We start from the raw sequence: 24749 nt of genomic DNA on the forward strand, positions 1-24749 counted from the left end.
AGGGTGGTTGAAGCTGGCCTGAAATGCGCTGGCAGCGCCCTCTGGCTCCCATCACCGGCCCGCCAGCCCCCGAGCCCCAGGACCTGGAAGCCACCTGCACACAGTGGGCCCTGGGCCCTGGGGGTGAGCAGTTGCTCCGGGCGTCAGCCTCGGGGAGCAGCAGGCTCCTGGTCTCCTAGGTCAGAGGCCTGGCCTTGCCACTTGCTGGCTGGAGAAGTCAATTCGCCTCTCTCCGCCCCGGTTCCCTCTTCTGTCTGATGATGATAAATCCTGTTTCTGCAAGACCACTAGGAGGACTGAGAAGAGGATGGAGCTAAAAGCCAGTATTGCGGGTACGCGGAGGGGCGCCGCCAGCCGAGGGCATGGGGGGTAGGGGGGCGCCCCTCAGGAGCAGGGAATGTGGGCGGGGAGGCAAGCCCTCCCGCAGCGATGCCACTGCCCTGCTTTTAGGCCCTGGAAGGCTTGCTCCCCAACCTCACGATCCCCCACAATCCTGCCCCACTCAGTCCCAGCCCTGCTGCCCCAGGGAGGCCCTGAGTGCCCGAGTAAATACTCCCTCCGACCCGGCCCAGAGCCTGGGCACCATGGCAACAGCTGGGATGCAGCCGGCGAGGGGCAGGTGCCCCAGGAAGAAGGGGCTCCTGACACTGCCCCCCAGAACAGTGAGAGACCCCCGAGGGCTTTACCTCTACCGCCCAGGGTGGCCTGGTTCCCTGAGGCTGGTTGGTAGTAGTGTCTGGGCCGATCTACTCACCTCTAATTACCAAAACCATCAGGCCCTGTGGGAAGTCCGGGTTCCGAGCCCGTGCTGCGGGGCCGGCCACCTGGACTCAAACCCAGCCTCCCCCTTCCCTGACCGTGTGCGCGGGGGCTGGCCTCGCCCAGGCGCATTGAGCCTCCGTTTCCTCCTTTGGCATAAAGGTACAGAGCAGCACCCCCTCCTAAGGCTGTCCTGAGGTTCCCAGGAGCCCCATCCGCACCTTCTCCAGGAGACAGCAGGTCAAATCCCCCACACCCGGTGCCCCGGCGGGGAGTGTCTCAGGGTGCCTCTGTCACTGGCACCCCCAGCACCCCCACCCCAGCAGGCTGACTCACCAAGCCTGAGGCCTGGGGCCAGGATGAGGCAGGGGCAAAGCTGCCAGCCGTCGGGGCCTGTGTCATTGAGGCCCTTCTAGGGTCCTGGGTGTGGAAGCAGGGGAGGTCGGCCCCCTGCTGCCCAGTGCAGGTTGGCAGGGGGCCCTGATCCCCCAAGCTGGTCTTTCTTGGGACTGACACGTGGGAGCGGGAGCAACGTCCTGTGCCTTCCTCCTTCCCCCATCTCCCTGCCTCGGGGCTGAGCTGTGACTCAGCGGCTCCAACTCCTCCATAGGGAAAACAGTAGAAAGACAGCAGGTGGGCGGCCAGAGGTCCCAGCCCAGAAAGGGCAGAGTGCTGAGGCTTCAGGGCCAGGCCTGGACAGGAGGGTGGTCACACCCGTGTGGACCTGCTGTAGCACACAGCCGGGCACCTGGCACCGGAGGTCTTCCCAGGCTTCGCTGCACGAACGGGTCACCGGCTGGATGTGCTTCCCTTGGCTGGAACCCCATTGCTGGCTTCTTAGTGCCCCGGGGGGTTCTTTGTGTTGCTGACCCCAAAGCATTCTGGCAGGGAAGCCTCTGACCGCTCAGGTCTGCTACCAACACCATTGCTAGCAATTAGCTGTGTGGCCTCGGCCACGACCCTTCCCTTTCCTGGGACTCAGTTTCTCCATCTGTACTAGGAAACAGCCGACTAGAAGCTCTCTAAGGGTCTTCCCAGCTCAAATTCTGAAGAATTTTTCCCCAGTATGGCCAAAACAAACACATTTTCCAAGACAGCTGCTGCCTGGGGTCTGATCTCGTCACTTGGATCAAAGTGTGGTCGCAGGTCAGAGAGGAACTCGCAGACGTCCCAGAGGGGGTGCCCAGTGGACAAGTAGGAGGCTCAAGCAGAGTAGGGACATAGCCCTGCCCCCTCCACGTGGGTAGGGATCGGGGGAACCAGGTGCTTCCAACACCCTGTCCAGTCTGGGGGTCACCGGGGTTCAGGAGGACAGGGAGGCATCAGCAGCAGCCCCTCACCTGGTTCTGTCAAGGGATGGACCCTGGGGAGACTTAAGCAGCTCATCACAGAAAATGTCCAACCCCGGGGGTTGCCAGGGTGGCTCAGTCTGTTGATGGTTAAGCATCCGACTCTTGGTTTCGGCTCAGGTCACAATCCTAGGATCTCAGGGTCCTGAGATCAAGCCCGGAGCTGGGCTCTGTGCTCAGCGCAGAGTCTGCCTGGGACTCTTACCCTCTCCTCCCCCTCCCTCTCTGACCCTCTTTTCTTGCTCGCGCTCTGACTCTCATTCTCATTAATGAATTAATTAATTAATTAATTTTTTAAAAAAGAAAGAAAATGTCCAACCCTGACTCTGGCTTCCTAACCTCAGGCAAGTCACCTACTCTTTCTCAAACCCTTTCATCCATAAAATAGGAATCTCCATGGCAAGCTCCTAGGGGTGATGCGTCCCCAGCTTGGGCGTTCTGACTCTGCAGGAGGTGGGCCTCTTGGGAAGTCCCCTGGTTGCTTGGTCAGATAAGAAGCGTGGGAGTCAGGGGTACTCCCCTGCATTCTGGCTACAGAACTGGTTCAGCCTCCTCCCCACCCCCACCCCCTGCACTGGCCTCTCCCCCTTGGGCCCCAGCATTTAAAGAGTCCCAGAGAGGACGCATAATCCAGGCCTCCCACTCAGGCCAAGACCTGGGTCCAGCCTTGCCACCAACTGGCTGTCGGGCCCCAGCAAGTCACTTGACCTCGCTGGGCTCCCCAAAGGGTCACCCAAATTCTGCCTATCGTGTGTCACCCCCTCAGAGCCACCTGTTGAAGGCCTTCTGTGCGCTGGGCTCTGCGAAGGGCTCACGTTTGGTGCTTACTTTGTAAGGGTCATGTCACCGGTCCTGGGGTGCCTCACACCACACACCTTGCAAAGGGGAACAAAGTCCCAGAATCTGAGGCCACAAACAACTGTGAAATGTGATGACCTTGAAGTCAGACAGACCTAGGTTCAAGTCCAGTTTTGGCCACACACATAGGCAAGTGAGTTAAGCTGTCTAAGCGCCCCTTCCCCCACGGGGAGACTGGGGATAGCAGCTACCCAACGGGACCACTGTGACTAGCGACAGGGTCGTGTGCCTCGAGCAGCAGCAAAGAGAACTCAATAAACAATAATCATCATTATCACCTTCTTTCTAGCTTTTGGGGCCCTTCGAGATTTTTTTTTTTTAAGATTTTTCTAATTTATTTATTTGACAGAGAGAAATCACAAGTAGATGGAGAGGCAGGCAGAGAGAGAGGGAAGAAGCAGGCTCCCCGCTGAGCAGAGAGCCTGATGCGGGACTCGATCCCAGGACCCTGAGATCATGACCCAAGCCGAAGGCAGCGGCTTAACCCACTGAGCCACCCAGGTGCCCCCCTTCGAGATTTTTAAGTAATTTTTTTTAGAAGTGGAACCTATTTTTCAAATGAAATCTACCACAAAACTCCATCTACTTCACCAGATTTAGGGGGCCTGACCCCAGGTAAGGTCCAGTCCTCTACTGTGGGGTCGGGGGTAGGCCTGTGAGCGCTTCCCCTCTGCCAGGGACTCTGAGAATCCTCCAAAATTCAAGTTCCAAAGTCCCCACTCTCATCTGAACCAGTGCCTGTGGCTCCAGGATACCTTCCACATGCTTCTGAGGGAGCACTGATGCCAGCCTCTCCCCTCCCTCGGCCCCTCCCTGCCCCGCCCGGGCCGTGTTCACACCCACCTCTAGCTTCTGCTTGGTGTCTGTCCCCAGCAGGTCACGGACATCTTCGTTGTAGATCTCCAGGTAGGAGGCCCGGACCAGGAACTTGGTATTCTCTGCACACTGCCAGGTTATGGACAGGGCCAGCCGAGACACCTGAGTGCCTACTGCCAACACTGACCCAGCCCCCTACACCCTCTCCAGCCAGGACCTAATCAAAGGACATCGCGGCCAGAGAGGTGCGACGGCCTAGCCCTGACTGCCTGCCTGGCCAGCTGCCCGCCGCTCCACTCCAGCCCCGTGGGCCCCTGGGCTCCTCTGACTTGCTTAATCCTCATACTGCTCCTGTCGAATGTCCTCTCCACTGCCTCATAGGAAAGGAAATTGGAGAGGCCTCCCCATTATTCAGGTAGAGAAACTGAGGCCAAGGTAAGGACCAAGCACTGGCTTTGGTCTGATCCTTCCTTGTTGCTAAGGTTCCCGGGCGCGGAGGGAGGGCACAAAATGAGTCCTGGGAGCAGGTACGGTAGGCTCCGCAGCTGACCGGGGTCGCAGACCCCACTCTGCCATCTCTCCGAAGCAAGGATCTCTGCTCGTGGCCAGGACTGGCCACCAAGGCAGTCCTCACCTGCAGCCCAGACACTGGGATCCCCAAGTCTTGCCCTGCATAGAAGGGGGGGGTTAAGCCTGGGCTTCCCTATGTCGAAAATGGGGACAATGGAGATCTCCTGGGCAAGGGTGGGGGTTCGGTGAGATCATGATGCAAAGGGCTTCCCACTAGGCTTGGTCAGTAGCAACTGCTTCATTAATTGTCACAACCCCGTCTCGGGCCGGTGCTCTGGGTCATCGGGTCCACGTGGGACAGCAAGTAAAACGTTAAAGTCCAAAAATGGCAGGAGAAAAACACGGAACTGGGAGGCAGAATTTTCTCAATGTGAAGTTCTCCCATTCCCCCGTTCAGAAACCGGAGCCTGCCTCTGCTCACGGCAGTCTCCGATGTGCTCAGAGTCCTTGCTGCGGGGCCCCGGTGCTCCAGGACCCCTCGCCGGAACGTGTGGGGAGCCCCCAGCCCTGGGCGCCAGCCCTGCCCCTTCCCGCCACGAGGGCCCTACCTGGACACTCTCGAAAACGTGCTCGAAGGCCCTGGGAATGACGCCTCTCTGGGAAGGCGGGTCCGGCAGGCCCTGCATGGTGAAGGACTTCCCGCTGCCCGTCTGACCATAGGCGAAGATGGTGCCATTGTAGCCCTCGGTGACACCCTGTGTGGGGGGACCACAAGCCCGGTGCTCAGCTGGCCGGGCCCCGCGGGACTCGGGGCCCCTCCCCGGGTCTCACGATGGCACCCAGCCAGCAGGCAGTGTGGAGACCGAGTGAGTCCCGCTCTGCCCCCAAGGAGCTCACCTCCTGGTGGGGAGCCTGACACACGCAAGTGACCTTCATACCAGGCAAGCGGCGGTGTCCGGGGAGCGGGCAAGGAGGGTAACCCAGAGCCTCGGGGGGCAGGCAGAAGAGGGGGAGCTGCAAGGTGGCTCAGGGTGCAGGAAGTTCAGGAAGAGGATGGCTTTCCAGGCTGATGGGAGCTCAGAGCGGGCATTGGCTGAGGGCAGGTGGAGCGGGAGGAGGGGGGCGAAGACAGGAAGGAAGCCAGAGCAGCACTGAAGTCGGTCTTCATTCACCGACGCGTTTATTCATTCCGTAGGCGCAGGCACCACGCTCTAGCTGGGGACATGGTGATGAACAAGGCGCAACCCCAGTCCCTGCCCTCGCAGAGCTCATGAGCTCATCGATTCTAGAACTCAGCATGGGGGAGGGGGGAGCCTGTGTCAGCACAGGACAGCTGCTCCCAGGTCCCAAGGGCCCACCTGGCATCTTCGCCCAGCAACACTGCCAAGACCCATCCTGTGGACCACCGCGGGGCCTGGGATCCCCAGGGACTGCTGCTGGAGGAGACCCTAAGTCACGATTCACGACTTCTCGGAGGCCTAGGCCTCATTTTTATGGGCAGAACTGGACAAGCACCTCTGCTTTGTCCAAGGAAGCCCTGAACATGTGGGTTCCTGCACCTCATCAGAGGTAGGGGGAGCTGCATGAAGGGACAGCCCCCTGCAGGGGTGGGGGGGGCAGGGCAGACCCGTCACCTGCTGGAAACCTCAGAGCCGGGGACACCTGCAGCCCCGGGATCAACACGGTGCTGGGCCCAGAGTATCTGCGGCACCCAAACCCGGAGAAGATGTTCTACACGAAAACAGAGATGGCTTCACTGGCGGGTAGGGTAGCCAGCAGCCATGCTAGAAATGGGCCCAGTGGGACTGAGAAACTGAATTTCTTTGATTTGATTTAGTTCATGTACATTTAACTGAAGCAGTAGGAAATGTTCTTCCATTAAGCATCACTTTATTTTTGGTTTCATTTCATCTTAACTGTTGACACTCGAGCATCTGCATGGAAACATGCTACAGTGTAAAACATGGCTGAGTTCAAAGACTGCATGAAGAAAGACTGGGAAATGTCCCACTGTCATTGTATGAGGACAACATTCATCAGCATGTTTTCTTCAAATAAAATTTTGGGTATACTGGGTTAAATAGAATTTATTATTAAAGCTAATTTCATTTTGTTTCCTTTCCCTTTTTAAAATGCTCAGTTGGGGGACACCTGGGTGGCTCAGTGGGTTAAAGCCTTTGCCTTCAGCTCAGTCATGATCCCAGGGTCTTGGGATAGAGCCCCGCATTGCATCCAGCTCTCTGCTCAGCAGGGAGCCTGTTTCCCTGCCCCCAACTCCGCCTGCCTCTCTGCCTACTGGTGATCACTGTCTGTCAAATTAAAAAAAAAAAAAAAAAAAAAATCTTAAAAAAAAAAATCTTAAAATAAAATGTTCAGTTGGTTGAGCGTGGGACTCTCGGTTTAGGCTCAGATCATAAGGGGTCCTGGGATCGAGCCTCATATCGGGCTCGCTGCTAAGCAGGAAGCCTACTTCTCCCTCTCCCTCTACTTGTGCTCTCGCTCTCTCTCTCAAGTAAATAAACAAAACCTTTAAAAAATAAAAATCTAAAATTAAAAAAATTTTTTAATTAAAAATTAAAAAGTCACACCTCTCACAAATCATATATATAAAACAACAAATATCTTAACAAAATAAAATGTGCTTCTAGAACATTTAAATTAAGCATGTGGCTCAGGTTACATTTGTACTGGAGATCCTTGCTCCAGAGCTGGGCTCTTCAATGGGGCGGCCACTAGCCACATGTAGTTATTTAAATTTTTTTTTAAGATTTTATTTATTTATTTATTTGACAGACAGAGATCACAAGTAGGCAGAGAGGCAGGCAGAGAGAGAGGAGGAAGCAGGCTCCCCACCCAGCAGAGAGCCCGATGTGGGACTTGATCCCAGGACCCTGGGATCATGACATGAGCGGAAGGCAGAGGCTTTAACCCACTGAGCCACCCAGGTGCCCCATAGTTATTCAAATTTAACTTGACTTTAAACAAAATTAAAATTCAGTCCTTCAGTAGCACTAGCCTCTGTTCAGGTGCTCACCTGCCGTCGATGGCAGCTCGAGACAGAACGTTTCCACCCCTGCAGAAAGTTCTACAGAACAGGGTATCATTCCACAGCGAGGTAGAAAACAATTTTACGTGCATTTTTAAGGCAAAACATAGGATTTCAAAAAGTTTTCACCCATCAAGTGATACCTCCAGAGCTGCAAGGGACAAGCTTGCCTGAGGAACAGGTCCTGACTGTGGCCCCTCGTTCCTCCACCCCAGGGTCCACAGGTCTCCCTGCTCTCGAACCAACCAGCAGACTTGCAGGAAATCAATGACTAATGGACTCTTTTTAACTTGCTGTCACCCTTGGCAGTAATTCCCATGAAAGTGCATTACAGGCTGGATGTGCTGAGTACTTTCCTCCCCTTACATTAAACATGTAACTACTGCAACCGAAATTAAAAGCATCTGTCCAGGGGCGCTTGGGTGGCTCGGTTGGTCAAACGTGTGACTCCTGACTTCAGCTCAGGTTGTGATCTTAGGGTCTGGGGATGGAGCTGCCTCTCTCCCTCTCCTTTTGCCCCTCTCCCCACTTGGGTTTTCTCTCTCTCTCTCTCTCTCTCTGAAATAAATAACTCTTTAAAAAAATTTTTTTAAGAGAATCTGTCCTAAATTGCCTCATGTCCCCCTTCCGTCCCTTCCCAAGGACACCACTGAATGTCCCATCTGGGAACAGAATCCCATGGCTTCTACTGCACTGACGTCTGGGCATGGTAGAAGTCATGGTACCCGGCCTGTGGGTGGGCTGGGGATGGCTCATCAGGGGCAACTCCAAGGCCATGGGTGTGAAGCCAGGAGAAGGGGCAGATGGCAAAGTCACTGGCTGGGAAAGAGACCGTCGACCAGGTGGCAGGCCAGGTGCGGAGGTGAGCAGCTCAGGAGAGAATGGGGTGAGGAGGCGAAAGTGAAGGGTTTAGGGTGGGCAGCACCCAGGAAAGCCAAAGAGATCACCCAGGGACAGAGAAGATCAGGAATAGGGACTAGATTTGAGGCCCGGAGAAGCAGGAAAGAAAAGGGCAGGAAGGGGCCGTCGGAAGTGCTGGGGGATTTGTGCAATAGGGACCCGAAGTCAAGGGCCTGGATGGGAGGCCCCATGGAGATGGCACAAGCCCCAGGAGAGCCTGAAGTGGGCTCAGAGCCCCGCCGGGCAGACCCACAGCCCCCTGGCCCTAATGGCACAGCTGCTCCTGGCTCAGAGTCACCTGAGCTGTGCTGGGTGTGCTGCCCATTTAATGGGAGGCAGCAGGATGGAGTACGGGACCAGGCACTGTGCTGGGTATCAAAACCGCCCCTACCTCATTCTGCGATACTCCAGACCTCAGAAGTTTCCCCCACCAAGAAGGAGGACTCCAGCTCTATACTTGTCCCCAGAGTCAAATGCAGGCCTCCACCTGGAAGGCCCCTGCCTCCACCTTCCTACCTGGCTTACCCCTCTCTTTCTTCAGGTCTCAGTTTAAACCTCACCACTTTCAGGAAGCCCTCCCAGACTTCCCCTCCCTTCCTATACCCTCCAAGCCCAGGTTCTCCAGCTGTCAACATGCCCCAGGCTTCCTCTCTCCTTCATCACCTTGGATTGGAGTATTACAACCCTGGACTGTGGGCAGGGGGCTGGAATTGGTGTATTAGCTTAGCTGCTCCTCCCCATGACCATGAGCTCACCGAGGGCAGAGGCCACGCCTTTCAGGGCTGTGCTCCCCAAGCCGAGGACCGGCCTGGTAAGGAGCTGCTACTTTTTAGCTGAATGGGTGAATGAATGAAAACGAGTTTCTGTCATGTTGAATTTAAGGCTCTGGGGGATGTCCAGAGGCAGGTGTCTGGCACAGAATCCCAATCCCAAGAAGTGGGGGAACTCAGGAGAAGAGGGAGAGCCAGAGGGGAGATGTGACAGAAACCCAGGTCCATCCCTAGTGTCTCCTACCTGGGGCTGGGGTTTCCTGAGGAAGTGCTCAGGGGAGTACTTCCAGGATGAGGCAGGGACCCACAAGCAAGGCCAAGGGTCTCAGTCTTGGAATCTAAATCTCTAAGGGGCCAACCCTGGAAAAGGGAGCAGAGGAGATCTGTAAGGCCTCAGAGACAGAGCCAGGACAGGTGGCTAAAAGCTTCAGGGACACTAACTCTGACTCACCACGAAAAACAGTCTTCTGGGAGCCAAAAAGCAAAGGGGAAAGGGGCTGCTTTGGGAAGAATGAACTTCTGCCACTGGGTGGACATTCAAGGGCTCAATGGGGAGAGGGGGCACACCAGACACAACCCCTCAGGTCCCTTCCAGCCTAGGAGTGCGACAGCCTGCCAGTGCAGGAGGACAGCCTAGCCATCCCCAGCGTCTGGGACCACAACCTATGCATCATTTCCATAGGGCCCTGACCACTGGGGAGTTCTGGGCTTCAGAACACTTCAGTGCTCTCAAGGGAGAGCTTTGAGCCTTGGTCGAGAAGTGGGGCAGTCGAAGGAGGTGCTCTGGATTTAATTGGCCTGCCAGCGAAAACAACAAAGGTTCTACTGCACATTCTGGAAACGCTGGGTTTAGGAAGTCAAATCAGTTTCTTCACTGCAGGACCCTCCAGAGTCTCAGGTACCTGAATATGCCTTGGAACACTGACGATTCAAGCGAGGGAGGGTGTAAGCACCATTTCCCAAAGTTTTCCTTTTTTTCCCTGGGACAACCTGTGACAACCTGTGACATCTCACTTCACTAACGACTCGCTGAATGGCTGGGGAGATGCCTTGGGAAAAGCCCGTGGCCAGAAGACATGAGGCGTAGCTCCAGCCACTCCTCTGCTGGAAGCTTGGGCAAGTTTCCCTCTCCTGGGCCTCAGTCACCCCATCTGTGAAATGTGCAAGCGACCTAGTGTGAGTGCTCCAGAAAGCAAAAGCCCTATGAAGGGTGACAAACTGGTGTTGCCTCTTTGTTCCTCAACTGCTGAGAGGAAGAGGATGATGGGTTAGACCAAAGGGAAACGGTTTCCGTTCCTCCCAGACAAAGGCAGAAAGGAGGGAAGCAGAGATCTTTGTCGAACAGAGGATGAGCCACGATTCTGGGTGCTGAGGGGAGAAAGCGGAAGCTACAGCCAGGAAAGAGGAGGAGGAGGCTGGGGGAAGAGGCTTGAGCGTTTGGAGAAGTCCTCGGGTCCTCAGCTGATGGTGGAGGGCAGGCCGTTCTGGAGGCTGGAGCTCTTGGGGGCAGGGGGCTGGGAGGGGTGGGGGCGAGGGCCAGCTCTGGCCTTGCAGACAATGGACACCGGAACCTGGACGTTGTAGGTGGGTTCCAGCTGTCTCCTACCTAGACAAAAGACTTCAGCCCGACCTGTTGGTGTCCACCTACTTCCTCCAGAGGGGCGTCCCAGCCCAGCTCGGGAACAGCGCTGTCCCTTCAGGCCCCCTGGGCGGCGGCCCCCCGGGCGCCCTCACCTCCACCAGCGGGTAGGCGATCTCGTTGTAGATCTGCTCCGTGAAGTGGTCCATGTAGTAGGCGCCGTCGAAGGTGAACTGCTTGGGCGGCTCGTCGGCGGCGCCCGGGTTCTGGATGAAGCACTGGCCGCGCGCGGAGTCCACCGTCACCACGAGCTGGCAGTTCAGCTCCCGCTCCCGCTGGTTCATGGGGCGGCAGCGCACCACCACCTTCACCGACTCCGAGGCCATGGCGCCTCGGCGGGGGTCCCCCCGGCGCGGCCCGACGTGGGCGGTGCGGCCAGGACTCAGGACCGCCGGGGTCAGGGGGCGGGGCCAGCGCCCGGCAAGGGGGGCGGGGCCGCGCGGCGGGGGCGGGGCCGCGCCCGCCGCCGGGGGCCGGGACTCCCCGCGGAGCGCCCCGAGAAGAGAAGGGGCGCGGCGGTGGGGTCGCAGGACCGGAGCAGGGACCGCCGCCTCCTCCCGCGCCCGGGCTCGCCCGTCCCTGAGCCCCGGTCCGGGGAGGAGGCAGTGGGGGATCCGCGCTGCAGGCGCCGCCGCACGACCGGAACCCCGGAGCCGCCCCAGCCGCCCGCGGGCACGCGCGCCGCCGCGGCGTTCGCGGTTGCCCGGCAACGCCTGTGGCGTCACAGCCGACGGCTCCCGGGGGGTGGGGGTGGGGGTCTGCGCGTTCCCGGCACCCAGCCCCTGGGAGAGTCGCGCAGGAGTCTAGCTGTTGGCTGGCCGGGGCGGCTCGCTTCGCTGGAGCGTCAGCTCTCTCCTCTAATCCCCACTGCCCAGTTCAGAGAGGTTAAGCAATCTGCCCGAGGTTGCTCAGCTAGGACGGGGAGAGATGCAGGAGGCAGGCCTTCACGCGGTAGTTAGAGGCCTACCGAGAAAGGCGACAGGGACCTTGCTGCCTTTTATCCACACCCCTCTACTGATTCAGGGGAGGGCTGCCTCCGACAGAGCAAATCTTCCTTCTAATGCTGCCCTCATTTTTTCTAAGACTAAGGTTAAAAAACAAAACAAAACCATTTTTGAGAACCGAAGTCTTTTTTGGCCGGAGAGGTTACCAGGCCAAAATCCCACGGCTCAGCCAAAGTCCCTCCAGCCAGAATGGCAACTGTCATTTCCCTGCAGGAAGTACCCACTGAGGATTTTAACAGAAGAGACAGGATTTGAATTAATCTACCTATGCTATTCCTTCAGGACATCCTGAGCCCCTGAGGACAGGATCCCTCTGGTTCACCACCCAGCACCAGTTGGCAAACCAAGATAGGCAAACTGGACAAAGACCCTGACTTTCAAAGGAAAAGTCTGTGCTAGACAATCGGAAGAAATGCATTTTATTTGTTTCAAGTGCACACAGTAAGGAGAGCGGGTTACCCAGATGGTGCCAGTTGGAACAAAGAGAAAACTGATCTATGGTTAAGACATTGAAGCATCTGCACACGTGGGTCAAAACCCTTGCCCTATGCATACCACGCGATGAGTACTGTGTGAAGGAATGTTAAAGTGCTTTGAGAACATTCTTGATACCTTGTCCACACGGAGGATATGCTCAATGATACCTATCTCTCACAGAGGCAGGCTTTGGCCCCAGGCCAGGCCCGTCGCCAGGTCATAAACACATGTCTCCGGTGCTGTAATTCCAGCACCCCAGGACACCCCGAGTCGGCAAACCCCTGTCTTTGCCAGGGAAATGTGAAACCAGGCCTCCCACGAGAGACCATGGGTTCTGGTGGAGATGGCTATAAATTGAGCCCCAGTTCCCCCTCCCATTCAGTGTAAACTCAGTGTTGTGGTTCCAGTGAGGAACCTCCTACAGGCACCTCCTACCCCTGCTATCCCTTGTGATGAATGACATGGTCCCCAGCCCAGCCCATTCCCTAGGCAGGAGGTTGTCAGCTGGGAAGCCAAGGCCTGACCTCCAGAGGAGCCTCCCTTCTTTCTCTTCCATCAGGGCCGCCCTCTTCCTCCCAGGAGTCAGAAATCATTTTCAAGGCATAGAACTGTCACATCCCACTCCCAGATGTGGGAGAGGGCAGCCCCCAGATTCGTGACTTGGCCTCTGCCTCAGGAATAGAAGTTCCTCCAAAGTGAACCTGTTCCCTAAGTAATTCGGTACATGTGTCCATCTTTCGAGCTTACTTGTTGTAAAGGCGCTGGGTACCTGTCACTCACTGCAGGGCCACTACCTTAGGCCCAAGTCATTTCCCTGTTACCCCACCCACCCCGCGAGGCCCAGGCCCCTCTGGCAGGACCCAAATCAGTTCCACCTTTGGGTGGTTCCGCTCTGAGTCCAACCCCAGTACGGCAGGCCTGGTGAGGCGGCCCCTGATAACCATGGCCAGCACCCCGTTGTGGGGAGTGGGCCAGAATCAGGTGGCTTCCCAGGCAACCCCCAAACCCAGACTAGCCCGCAGGATGAGCTGAATAGGACCCTGGTCACCCTGCACACCTATGGCTCACTGCGGGCCCCTCCTGGTCAAATGCACAAAGGAAATGAGCCTGTGTGTGTGTGTGTGTGTGTGTAGGGGTGTGTGTCCCAGTGGTCCTGAGGGTGTGGGGGCAGGAATCACAACCCTGTGGATTTGATTGGCGACAATCCAGCCTTTCTAAGCATCACAGAGTTTCTTTGCGCTGTTGGCTCACATCCCTTCTAGAGACAGGTATGCGCAGCTCTTCGTCCATCCTGCCTTTCCATGCCCTCCTAAGCTTCATTCCTAAGAATGGAATTCACAGAATTCAATGGAAGACTCCCTCGCTGTCAGATGCTGTGAGACACAGGCTGTGCTCTGCCGGCGGGTGCAGCTGGGCCCAGCCGCCAGGCCTGTCAGCTCCTCCGAGCGCTCTCCAGTTTCTCTCCTGGAAAGGGTGGCTCACTCCCAGGTCTGAGGACTCACTCCAGCCTCCCCAGTCACCTCTCCCTCATGTGCCCACCGCCTCAGTCAGGTACTGTCTGGAGACTCCCGGTCAGGGCCCGAGGGCTGGCCTCTTTGGGAGAGGACCACATCCCTCATGAACAAACCTTCCTGCCCCCTCAGAAAGTTCCCCTCCCAGCAGTAAAGTGAAGCCCAGAGACAAGCATCCGAAGTCACCCAGCAGGTGACTGGAAAGCCTGGAGCTCCGTCTGCCCCGCCTACAATCTCCGCGGGCCACATGTCTCGTGAGAAGCCACCAGCGATCCCCAGTGTCAGGGCTCCCCCCTACCACAGGCGGTGACGTGATGGAAGACTGGTCCGAGGGGCAGAGTCGGCGGGTGGAACTGGTGACCAGCAGGGCAGCAGAGGGGCAGGGCGGCCCGGTGAGGCCCAGGAGCCAGGGTGAGGTAGGGCCGGGGGCTTGCCTCCTAGCCCAGGCCCTGCAGCTCTGCCTCGGACTTGGCATGGCCAAGGGGCCGCAGTGTCCGGGGGGGCCTGCCCTCGGACCCGCAGTCCTGCTCTTCGTAGCCGGGGTTCAGGCGGCCCATGTCAAGGGAGCAGAAGAGGCTGCGCTCCGTCCCAGCGTGGTGCTCCAGCAGGGCCTCCAGGCTGGCAAACTCGGCCGGCAGGTGCTAGGGCGGAAAGGGCTGAAGCTCCAGCTTCCCTTCCCCCACAGCTCCGCTCGGGGCACCCCCCATCCCCTCACAAGGGATCCTGCCCCACTTCAGAAGGGAGGAAATTTGACCTCAGAGAGGTCACCATCTTGCCTACGGCAGAGCCAGACACTGTCTCCTCTCTTTCTGTCTCGCCAGCCTGGACGGGACTGAGCCATTTATCTTGTAACAAGTGCGCACATCCAGCCCCTGGAAACCTGTGGTCAGACCAAGACTCCAGACCTGGAAGCCCAGAGGCTGGGTGAGGTTAGGCCAGTGTCTGCCCCTCTCTGAGTCATTTCCAGCTCCACTAAAAGACGGGCTAGAGCGTGGGAAAGCCACTTTTAAGAGCCGGGATTCCTATAGAAATGGGAAGCATGACCAGGGCCCAAGACTCTGAGGGCACCTGGGTGGCTCCCACGGTTAAGGGTCTGCCTTGGGCTCAGATCATGATCTCAGGGTCCTGGGATCAAGCCCAGGGTTCGCTCCTCGCTCAGTGGGGAGCCTCTTTCTTCCTCTCTCTCTGCGGATCCCCTTGCTTGTGCTTGCTCTGTCTCTATCAAATAATTAAATAAAATCTTTAAAAAAACAAAAACCCCTCTGGAGGCCCGAGGGTGGGGCCAGCTGGACCAATGACAAACTAGATGGAGAGTTAGTTAAATAAGGGGTGTGGCCAGAGAGAACCAATGGGGTACCACGATGAGGCACGTGCCCCCCCAGCTCACGTTATAAAGGGAGGGACTTGTAGGGGCGGGGCTTTCGGGGGGCGGGGCCCCAGGCTGGGCCCAGGTGCTTGCTCACCTCCACGCAGTAGCGGCCCAAGTGGTTCCGGAAGACCTGGTGGGGGACCACACCACACTGTGTCCGCACCGACAGGCACCACTGGCCACTGGTGCCGGGCTCGGGCCACAGCAGGAAGGCCCCAAGCACGTCTCTCCGCAGCAGGGCGAGAGCGCTGGGCCTGGAAGGGCAGCGGGGAGAGGCTGAGGGCAGGACTCCGGCCTCACGTCGCTCCCCGGGGTTGACCCCTCTGCCAAGGGAAGCTTCCTTCCTAAGAGGCACTAAGGGGCCCTTGACTGCTGACCGCTGCAAGACCCACCCTGGAGAGTTTTGCAGAGGTGGCGGTTAGGAAGCAGCTGCCCTGTGACAGGCGAGGTGCTGAGAGCTTTCCTTGAGTGACCCCATTCGATCCTCTCCACAGGCCTGCGATTATCCCCATTTCACATTTGAGAAAACAGGTCCAGTGGGGGAAGCCCCTGGCCCCGGGCCCACCAAGGCCAGGACGGCTCTGTCTCTGTCCAGGAAGGTGGCACACCTCAGGGCCCCTGGGCAGCCCAGGATCCATTCCTCTGCCCAGCCCAAGGGGCTGCGTGCGCACCAGCCGGGTCAGGCACCCCCCGTACCTGGAGATGCCAGCAAAGGCCCAGATGTTCTCCGTCAGGCTCCCCTCGCTCTCCACCAGACACGAGGGGCCACCAGGCCCCCGGGGCCACGCCTCCCACGCGGCAGGAACTGTGGAGACCACCGAGGGGTCAGAGAGAGGGAGAAGCCGCCCCACAGCTACCAACCCCATCCCTGCCATGCTCATCTCCTCACCAAGTCTCCCCCGCGCAGAGAGGTCCACCCACGGGCACAGCCCACACGCACCCACCGGCTCACCAGCTGAAGCACACCCACAGCTGTCTGATCACCTGCGTAAGCCCCCAGGTGTGCACACCTGGCTGCACACTCACGTGCACACAGGCAGATGCACACACAGGCCGAGCCCTCTGATTCACAAGGATGTACCCGGGCCTGCGCCCCCGCACCCACACGGCAGGCGAGCCCCGGGGACTCACAGGCCTCCCGAGCGGACAGCTGCAGCTGGGTCTCGTAGGTGCAGCCGCGGTAGGCCCCAGAGCGGATCACCTTGCTGCGAATGGCCTTCTTGCGTACCAGCGTGGGTGAGCAGTAAGGATTCCCCAGGCGGGCATGGCGGGCCCCGCCTCGGCCTTCAGACTCCGGCAGCTCCTTCTAAGGCACCGAGAGGGGCCCACAGGGGCAGGCTGACTCAGGCCCCGGCCCAGTCAGGCAGAGCCCCATGCTGCTGCTGTGCTGCATTCCCCTCCCATGACCCCCAAACCCCATTCCAATTCCCTCTTCCACTGCCCGCCCCACAGCTGGGGTGCTGCGTACCCCACTGCCCATGGGCCCCTCTGCTGGCAGCCGCCGGAAGGAGACCAGCGCGTGCACATTCTGTGAGAGCTGACCACGGCCGAATGGTTCCCGTACTAGGCCAGGGGGGCCCCCAGGGCTGGACAGCTGCTTCGGGGCTATGTCCCCTGCAGACCCCAGGCAGGGCTCAGGCTGTGCGCGCTGCTCAGGGTGCTGCAGGAGGTAAGCGAGCTGGAAGGAGCGGCAGAGCAGCAGGTGCAGGATCTGGACCTGCGGAGGAGGAAGAGGCTGGCTCAGGTGGGACGGGGCCCCTGGGGGACTCCTTAGATGGCAACCCACTTGCTATTAGCGCGTGCAGCCCTCGGCTTGGGATTCTCTGCCCCATCCTTCCTGGGAAAACTCCCACTCATTCCTCAAAACTTCACCACCATGCAGTTCCCCCCAGCAGCTTCCTTTGTTCATTGAACAGATCCTGAGCCCCGCTTTGTTCCAGACGTCACGCTTGGAGCTGGGAATACACAGGCTAAATGCACGCCCGCCCCTAGCTTGACTACCCCACCCCATGTCCATTTCCTTTTAGAGGATCGGCTACGAGCCCAGGCCCTCCAATCCCACAGCCTGGGCTCCAGTCCCAGCTCTGCCACTTAGGGGCCGCTGTGTGAATCTGGGCAGACAGACGGGGGACTCCCCATCCCCACTTTCCTGTGCTCTTTCAGTGAAGTAGAGCACAGAGAGCCGCCAGCATAAGCCTACCGCTCTGGGGCCAGTACGTTCTACCCCCCACATACATTGCCCAGCCCCAAAATATTGGAGCTGTGAGCTCCGGAAGGTCAAGGGCAGTGTCTCAGCCCCCTGTCCTTCCAGGAGCCCACACAAGAGCTTGAGATACAGGGCTGACGGCAAATGTTGCTAGCTGGCACCAAGCCCAGCCCCTGCTGGCCACATAGTCATCTGCCAAGTCTCTGCTGATCATGGTGGCCGTGCTGGCTTTGGCTTCTGGGATCCACCCATTCACCCACTAGCCCCACAGGGCCATGCACCAGAGCAGTTCAAGACCTGGCCCCAGTTTCTACTGTCAAAGAATTCCATCGTCTGTGATTAGGGACAGACCAATGACAGTGTGGTTCACGTTCTGAGACCTCAGAAGGAAGAGTGGTCCAGAGGACTCAAGGTAGAGGACTCAAGGTAGGCTTCAGACACATAGGCTGGCCTTAAAGGGCAAGCTGGAATTTGCCAGAAGGGGAAGGGAAATCCAGGCTAAGAGCATGAGCAAAAGCCTGGCAGAGTGACTATCCAATTTCTAAGCACATGGCCTGATCCCCATGTCCAGGCCCTGGGGAATGCTGAGGCCACTAACCTGCTTTTGTGGGGTCCTCAGTGGGCAGAGACACAGAAGGAGCCAGTGCGGGAAGGAGTGGCTGCCTGGAGGGGACTCTGGCCAGCTTAGCTGAGCCCCCCGAGGCCTAGATGCCTGGAGCCCATGCTGATGCACGGCACATCCCCAAACCCAGCCTTGGTGGTGGTTCCCCTGCCCCGGGCCCCAGGTACCTCTCCAGGCTGGTTGCCCACGAAGAGGTGGCAGAAGAGCTTGTTGGCCGGGCTCTGGGGGTTTCGGGCCATGAAGGCGAACTGGCAGTCAGCCGGGCACCAGGTGGAGTAGAGGATGCGCCGCAGGGCGTGAGCCATCAGGAGCACCTGGGGAGGAGCGGGCAGGACGGACTCCGTCAGCCCCACGTGGCCTCTAGCTGCTGGCCCAGGGGGTGCCCGCCCTGTGGGTCCCACACGCCTGCTGGCTGGCCTCTGGGGCCTGGTCTCCGGCCTCAGAGCCCAGCCTAACCCACCCCCCCACCCCCAGCCCCTGGGGGAAGAACTCCTCCCTCCTCCCAGGCCTGCCCAAACCCTGCTTCAGATGGGAACGCTCAGCCTTCACATGCCCTCGGTCCTGTGCTCCCTACTGCCAACCTGCTGGCTGGGATCGTCCCCGCCCCCACCCATCCACGCTATGAATCCAAGTGGCAAAGAGCTCACTGCCTGCGGAGGCATGGAAAGAGGCAGTGGCCGGCGCCCTGGGTGCACGTCTGGTGTCTGGAGTCGGAAACCGCCACTCTCTGGGTGACTTGATCAGGTAAGCACAGCCCTTTGAGCCCGCGTGACACTTACTAAGTGGGGACGGTGCCCCCTCTGATGGGGTTGCGGGTGGGGGCTAGTAAGATCTCGTGCAAGTGCCCAGGACCTGACCGCAAAGCCTCAGTTCTGGGACGCACAGCTCTGGGACACGGTTCGCACCCATCTTAGGAGACCGGCCCCGGGGTTGTGGGGTACACAGTGCGACACAAGGTTAGTGTTCAACACACACTGGCTTGCCCCAGGACGAGAAGGACCCGCGATCAGGCAGGCACTCCCGACGGGCCTCCGGCCTGAGGCTGGCCGCTGGCCAACCTTGGGCAGATCCCGCCAGAGGCCCGCAGCCGGCAGAGAGGTGACAATCTTGACACTCAGGCCAGGAGGTAGCACCTGGAGCTTTTGGAGGGCAGGGCCGGGGGTGAGAAACCTTTGCCAGGGACGTTCAAAGGCCCAGAGCAGGCTGGGGAGGCAGGGACGCTCGAGGGGTGGTGCAGGGCTGGGGGCTAAGGGAGGAGGACAGCGGTCCCGTCCAGTCCTCGCTGGCCCCCACGCAGGCTCCTACCTCGCCCTCCCCGCTGTAGATCTTGAGGCCCTGAAGGCTGAATTTCAGGATGACAGCCCGGCGTCGGGGACAATCCTAGGTGGGAGAGAGTTGGTCGGGGCCGGGTGTTACCTTCCAGGCCCTGCCCTGCCTCAGGACCAGGCCCACCAGGCTACTCCGTCAACTCCTCCCCCGCTGCCAAGGGACTGGGCCCTGGAGAGTGGACTCCCCAGAAGCTGCGGAGGTGCGGATGGGGCCTGGCAGATCGCCCCCGAGCCAGGGTCTTAGCGGGCCACGCTATGACCATCCCCCACATCTCCACTGTGGCCTCCACCCATGGGAGGCAGGTCACGATTGCCCAAGGGACGCGGTCCCGGGCTTTAAGGGACACAGCTTCAGGAGCCTGGGTGTGGTCGTCTCTGGGCCCACTTCTCAGAATGACTTTGGTCTTGCCCCCGCCGGGCCTCCCCCGCCCCATCTCTACAATTGGGGGGTTGGGTAAGATGGCCGCAGGGGCCATTCCAGCCTGACCCTCCCAGGCTGTGAACCCTGCTAGGGACAGGGACAGAGACAGGCACATGCCCGTCCTGGCTCCCTACCTTCAGTGCCCACAGCTGTTGCTGCACGAGCCACACGCTCTCCTGGGTGTCCAGGTCATCCACGGGGAAGGAGCCCACGTACTGCTTGGGGATGTGGTGAGGGCGGGAAGGAGGCCAAGCAGTCAGGACCAGGGCTCCTGACCACATCCTCCAGACTCTTCCCCCCGCCCCGCCACCAAACACACACTGCTCTGCCGGCTAAGCTGGGGACAGGGACAGAGCACTGGACTCGGAGTCTAGCGGGCCCTGCAGCCTTCCCAGCAGGTGGCCTTGGTCACGCCTCTCTGCCCCTCTGAGGCCCCATCTCCTCATCTGTGCCCACATGCATTCTAGAGTCCGGGTCCGCTGGGCAAGACAGGCATAGCTCCTCCCCACGCCCCAGGACCTGCACTCAGCCCCGGCCCACGAAAGCGCACCCCGTGGGGCGGCCCCACCCACCTGGGCGAACTTGGTGATGCACCTGGGCCGGTGAGGCGCAGGGCCGCAGTCAGAGGCCCTCCGGCCCCCTGCCCCGGCCCTCTGCATGGCCCCCAGGGTCCCCAGCTTCCAGCTCCACGGGAGAAAAGGCTGCAAAGGGCAGGGGAGAAAGGATGACTCCCAGGAACTCCCGCTCAGAGGCCGGGGAGCTCCCTGCCCCTGGAGATCCTTCCTGGGCCCTTGCCGTGTGCCAGACACTGTCCAGGGCACTGGGAACACAGGGAATACACGGCCCAGAATAAGATGACAGACTCCCTCCTGCCCTCGTGGAGCCAACAGGCTTGTGTGGAAGACAGTCACTGAACGGATCAATCAGTAAGATATGGAACATGCTAGATGGTGACAGAGGAGAGAGGAGGCGGGGAAATGCAGGCTGGGGGTTGCTGCAGCAAGGAAGGCCTCCAGGAGGGGAGAGCTCTGGGGGAGGAGCTTAAGGTAGGGGTGGGGCAGGCCACCTCTGTGCTCTGGCCTTGGCCGGCCTCCAGGGTGGAAGTAGGGGTGCAGGCCATGGAACCAGCCTGTATAAAGTGCCAGGGAAGGGGCAATGCCTGGGAAAGTAGCACCCGAGAGGAGGAAATGTGACAGCAGCCACTGTGCAGCAGCCACTGTGCAGAGGCACAGGGAAGAAAGCAGCTGACCCCTTGGCTAGACCTTACCAGAAGAGTGGGCCAGAGCCAGATTGGGATTGGCCTTTAATGTTACTCCCCAAGGCAACTGAAGCTGTGCCCTGTGGGCAGTGGGGAGCCATAGAAGGCTCTAGGCCAGGAGTTCTGTGACCTATGGGAATGGCCCATGAGCTTGGTGGCCTGAGCTCCTGAGGCTAGCGACGTACTACACAGGCCCTGCCTCATTTGGCCAGCCTGACTGAAGGAGCCCTACCCCCCAACCCAGCCCAGGTTTTGGTCTTTCGTGGGGCCCCTTTCCCAAATCCACTAGTGGAGGAGAGAAGGAAACCTCCCTTACTAGACCACCCTCAAGTACAGAGAGAGCGCTCACTCCCCATTTAGAGCTCATGACCGCAGCTGGTGCACAATGAACACGGAATCAAGGCATCTTGAGAAAGAGTGGCTGATGGCCTCTGTCTGGGTGGCCTCATGACTCGGTTCCCTCAGTCCTTGCTGGGGCCAACTCAGACCCCACCTCCGTCTCCCATCCTGCCTGGCTACTCACCAGACTGCTTCCAATCACTGCACTTAGGATCAGAGAAATCTGGGTCCAAATGCTGTGTGACTTCGGGCAAACAGCCCTACCTCTCTGAGCCTCCATGTCTGCATCCCCAAAACCTGGGATTGAGTCAGGACTCCAGAACTGAATGGAGGAGCAGACACCCAGCATGACCCCAGCGTGGCCTGGAGGAACGCTTAACAGGTACACGGAGGGTGGGGGGACCCCAAAGTCTGCTGTTCAGGAGGGAGCTTGGGAGGGCAGCGAGGTCTGACCACTTTCAGGGCCCTCCTTGCACGGAAAGACAGGAAGACCTCTCAGGCAAGGAGAGTGAGGTAGAGGGCGAGGCTTGCCTGGGAACCAGGATTCCTCCAGGAGAGAGCAGGTATTAGGGCGCTGGGCAGGAAATAGGTGTGTCCCGGGTGTGCTCAACCCACCCTCCTACAGACGCTCTCAGTGCCAGGAGCCCAGGAACCTCTCTTTCTCTGCCCAGACCTTTAGCCCCAGGCTCAGCCCGGGTGGGGGCGGCAGCAGCCGCCCACGACATTCTGGGAGCAACCCCTTACTTCACTTTCCATGAGCGGCCACGCTAGGAGAGCCAGAAATAAAGGCTGCACGGTCCCGTGGACGCTGTCCTGGTTCCTCCCTCCTGGACCCTCTCCCTGCTTTTCCGGCCTCGCACCCTCTACTGTTTGATCCTGATCATTTTTTCACATCACGTCCGTCACCTATTGTCCATTTTATGGTTTTTTAAATTTATCTTGCATTTTTTGGTCCATTTGATGTTTAAATACAACCAAGTTAGATGCGTAACAGGCACAAAGGCTGTGTGGCCGCTGTCGCAAGGCGCTTCCAGCGAACTCGCCTTTTGTCATTATCACAGTATGGGCTGGGGTGCCCTAGACCCACACAGGTGGAGTCAAAACCCAAACCCCAAGTGGGGCAGAAGGGAGAGAGGGAGAGAGGAGAGTCTGAAAGGCAGTCAGCACATGTGGGAACAGAGAAGCAAAGACAAAATAATAGATAAAGGAGGGATGGGGGGAGGAGAGATGAGCACCTTTCCCATCCTGCCGGTGCTGACACAGCCCCTCAGACACTAAGGGTGTAAGACAGCAAAGAGCCACATGGGCCCTCAGGCACACTCACGTTCACACTCACACATGGCGAGACAGCTGTGTCTAGGGCTGCGAACCACCTCCTCCTTCCAGATACAGAAAGGCAGCTTTCCTGGGGACACTCCAGGGTCCAGATAGTGGGGGTGGGGAGCACCCCTTCACCTGATCCTTCCCCCAGGAAACTGGAAGTTTCTCTCTTCCTCTCTCCCTCCCAGTGCATGTCACCCCCAGGCCTGAATTTGAGGGTACCCAAACGAGGAAGGGTACCAGGCTCACCCCAACCCCAGAAACAGACCTGCTTACTCATTTTGGGCACAAACACACACTTATCTCTTTGGAGCACACTTGTTTTTCCAAGGTTTTACATAGGAACCTGTCTGGGCCAACACCATTCTAGAAGGACACCTTCGGAATGAGACCAGGGCTCTTCTTTTGTTCCTCTGAGAATTTCCAGGTGGTTCTGCTTAGAGACAGGGTCCTGGATGGGTTGACTTGCCTCCAGGGTCAAGGACAGAAGCCCTCTACTGCACTGCACCATGGCTGAGTTGAGTCATGGGGGTGGGGGGGGGGGCGCTTTATAGCATCCTGGGAGACCACTCAGCCTGGACCCTGGGCTTAGCAAAGGGGCGCTCAAAGGGGTGAAGCCACTTGCCCACAGTCACACAGCATAAGGGCATAAGGGAGAGCTGGGAAGCAAACCTGGGTCTCTGGGAGCTTTTCCCCTAGGCCGTGGCAGTGTCCTTCTGCTTAGACTCCTCTCCCAAGTAAGCAGGGCGTCCATCATGGGATCCTGGCGAGCCCCAGTCTATCCAGCTGCCCCAAACACCTCAGGGGCTGGGGGCTGATCTTACCAGCAAAACAGCTGCTTTCTCAGTCTGCCTGCCTCCTGCCCAGATGGTCTGGGGCTGCCAGAGCCTCTCTGGCAGCTGCCTCACCTCCACCACCTTTGGCTAAGCCTCACAGAAGAGCCTCCCCCCCCTCCACACACACACACTCCTTCTGCCCTAGGCCACCCAAGCAGCCAGAGCTCAAGATCAGCATCATGGATTGTGAGGTCCGCAAGTCCTCTCAGCCTCCGTTTATTTCCTCACCTGTAAAGTGGGGATAGTAACAGCAGCTCCCTCCTGGGGTTGTACATTTATCTGCTCCTTCTGACAATATTCCAAGTGCCAGCTATGTGCCGGGTGAACGAAACAGAGTCCCAGCCCTTGGGGAGCGCCCAAGCAGGGCTGGGGCAACGTACTGGAAAACAACATTTCTGCGGGGCTTAAGTGATTTGGAGAAAAATACAGTAGGGTGAGGACGATATATGATGTATGTGTGTTGGGGGGGGGGGTGCTATTAATACAGGGTGGTCGAGGATGGCCTCTCCGAGCAGACGACTTGGAGCGGAAAGTGCTGTTTTCGGGATTCAGTGGGGGCGCTCCCCCGCGTGGGTCATTTGTCCTGCTATCATCGTCGCGCCTGTGGAGTGCGGCCAGGGCTTTGGGCTGACAGTCCCCGGCCCAGGGCAGAGAAACTCCCCGGACCGCCCGAGGGGCGAGTGAGGCAGGACGCTGGCGGAGGGACAGGGGAGGTGACCGCGGAGGTGATGGACGGCGCCCGTGGCGGTGGCGGTGATGGAGGGAAGCGGCCGAGATGCTCCTCCCCATCCGAGACCTCCTCCCACCTCCGCGCCGAGGGTACCGAGCCCCGCTCCCGGCGATCCGCCAGCCCCAGCCCCGCTGCCCCGCGCGCACTCACCGCGCCCGCCGCGTCTCGAGTCCCGCCGCCGCAGCTCCGCGCAGCACCCCCGGCTCTCCCTGCGCGTCTCCGCCGTCCGCCCCCCGGCGCCCCCCGCCCGCGCGCCCCCCACGTGGCCGCGGGAACCAGCAGCCCGTATCACCTGGCGGCGGCGCCCAGCCCTGGCCGGCCAATCGGCGCCCGCGAAGCCGCTCCGGTTAGGCGTGTGGCCCAATCAGTGGCCGCAAGGGGCTCTAGCACCGCCCCCGCCTGCTCGCCTCCCGGCGCTCCGCCTTAAAGGGCCTGAGGGGTCCTTCCCGCCCAGCGCCGTCCCCTCTTCTCTGGCTGAGGAGTCCGAGTGCCCAGGGCCTGGCTGGCGGTTCCCTCTTTGAGGAGACCTTACCCTCCTACTCCCTGGGAAGCTCCTCCTCCTCCAAACCGCGGCTCCCGCAGCTCCTCCTCCGGGAAGCCTTCCTAGACCACCAGTAACTCCTCCACCCCCTGCAGAGCCCTCGCGACTCTCGCTGGTCACGCCATTCCTCTTACTAGCGC

General features: G+C 59.2%; 2 protein-coding genes across 14 annotated transcripts in view; both read right to left on the minus strand.

The window, feature by feature from the left end:
• KIF17 (kinesin family member 17) overlaps positions 1-11301 on the minus strand; it is a 40531-nt gene extending 29230 nt beyond the window's left edge. For 4 of the 5 annotated variants that reach the window (XM_082684519.1, XM_082684517.1, XM_082684518.1 and 1 more), the window contains exons 1-3: positions 10743-11301; positions 4901-5047; positions 3810-3911 (exon numbers count right to left, since the gene is read on the minus strand). In XM_082684519.1, coding sequence (XP_082540645.1) covers positions 3810-3911; positions 4901-5047; positions 10743-10973 — 480 coding nt within the window. In that variant the 5' untranslated portion in view covers positions 10974-11301. Of the gene's footprint in view, positions 1-3809; positions 3912-4900; positions 5048-5189; positions 5256-10742 lie in introns of those variants that run through there. The other variant, XM_082684520.1, reaches the window with a different exon arrangement.
• Positions 11302-12049: 748 nt separating this feature from the next.
• Positions 12050-24297, minus strand: SH2D5 (SH2 domain containing 5). 9 transcript variants are annotated; one of them, XM_082688089.1, is made up of 11 exons: positions 24219-24297; positions 23567-23648; positions 20158-20286; positions 19720-19800; positions 19142-19216; positions 18004-18150; positions 16477-16725; positions 16140-16314; positions 15705-15813; positions 15103-15262; positions 12050-14280 (listed from the first exon to the last, which is right to left on the minus strand). In XM_082688089.1, exons 3-11 carry the CDS (start codon positions 20242-20244, stop codon positions 14077-14079), a joined length of 1287 nt encoding a protein of 428 aa, XP_082544215.1. In that variant the 5' UTR covers positions 20245-20286; positions 23567-23648; positions 24219-24297; the 3' UTR covers positions 12050-14076. The 9 variants fall into 9 exon arrangements, with proteins under 9 accessions (XP_082544215.1, XP_082544216.1, XP_082544218.1 ...); XM_082688090.1 differs by having other exon boundaries at positions 13406-14280; positions 19720-19803; positions 23567-23741; positions 24219-24292; XM_082688092.1 differs by having other exon boundaries at positions 13406-14280; positions 19720-19803; positions 24219-24286.
• Between the last annotated feature and the right edge of the window lie 452 nt (positions 24298-24749).

This window comes from Mustela nivalis (assembly GCF_964662115.1).
Source record: "Mustela nivalis genome assembly, chromosome: 10".
Lineage (NCBI taxonomy): Eukaryota > Metazoa > Chordata > Mammalia > Carnivora > Mustelidae > Mustela > Mustela nivalis.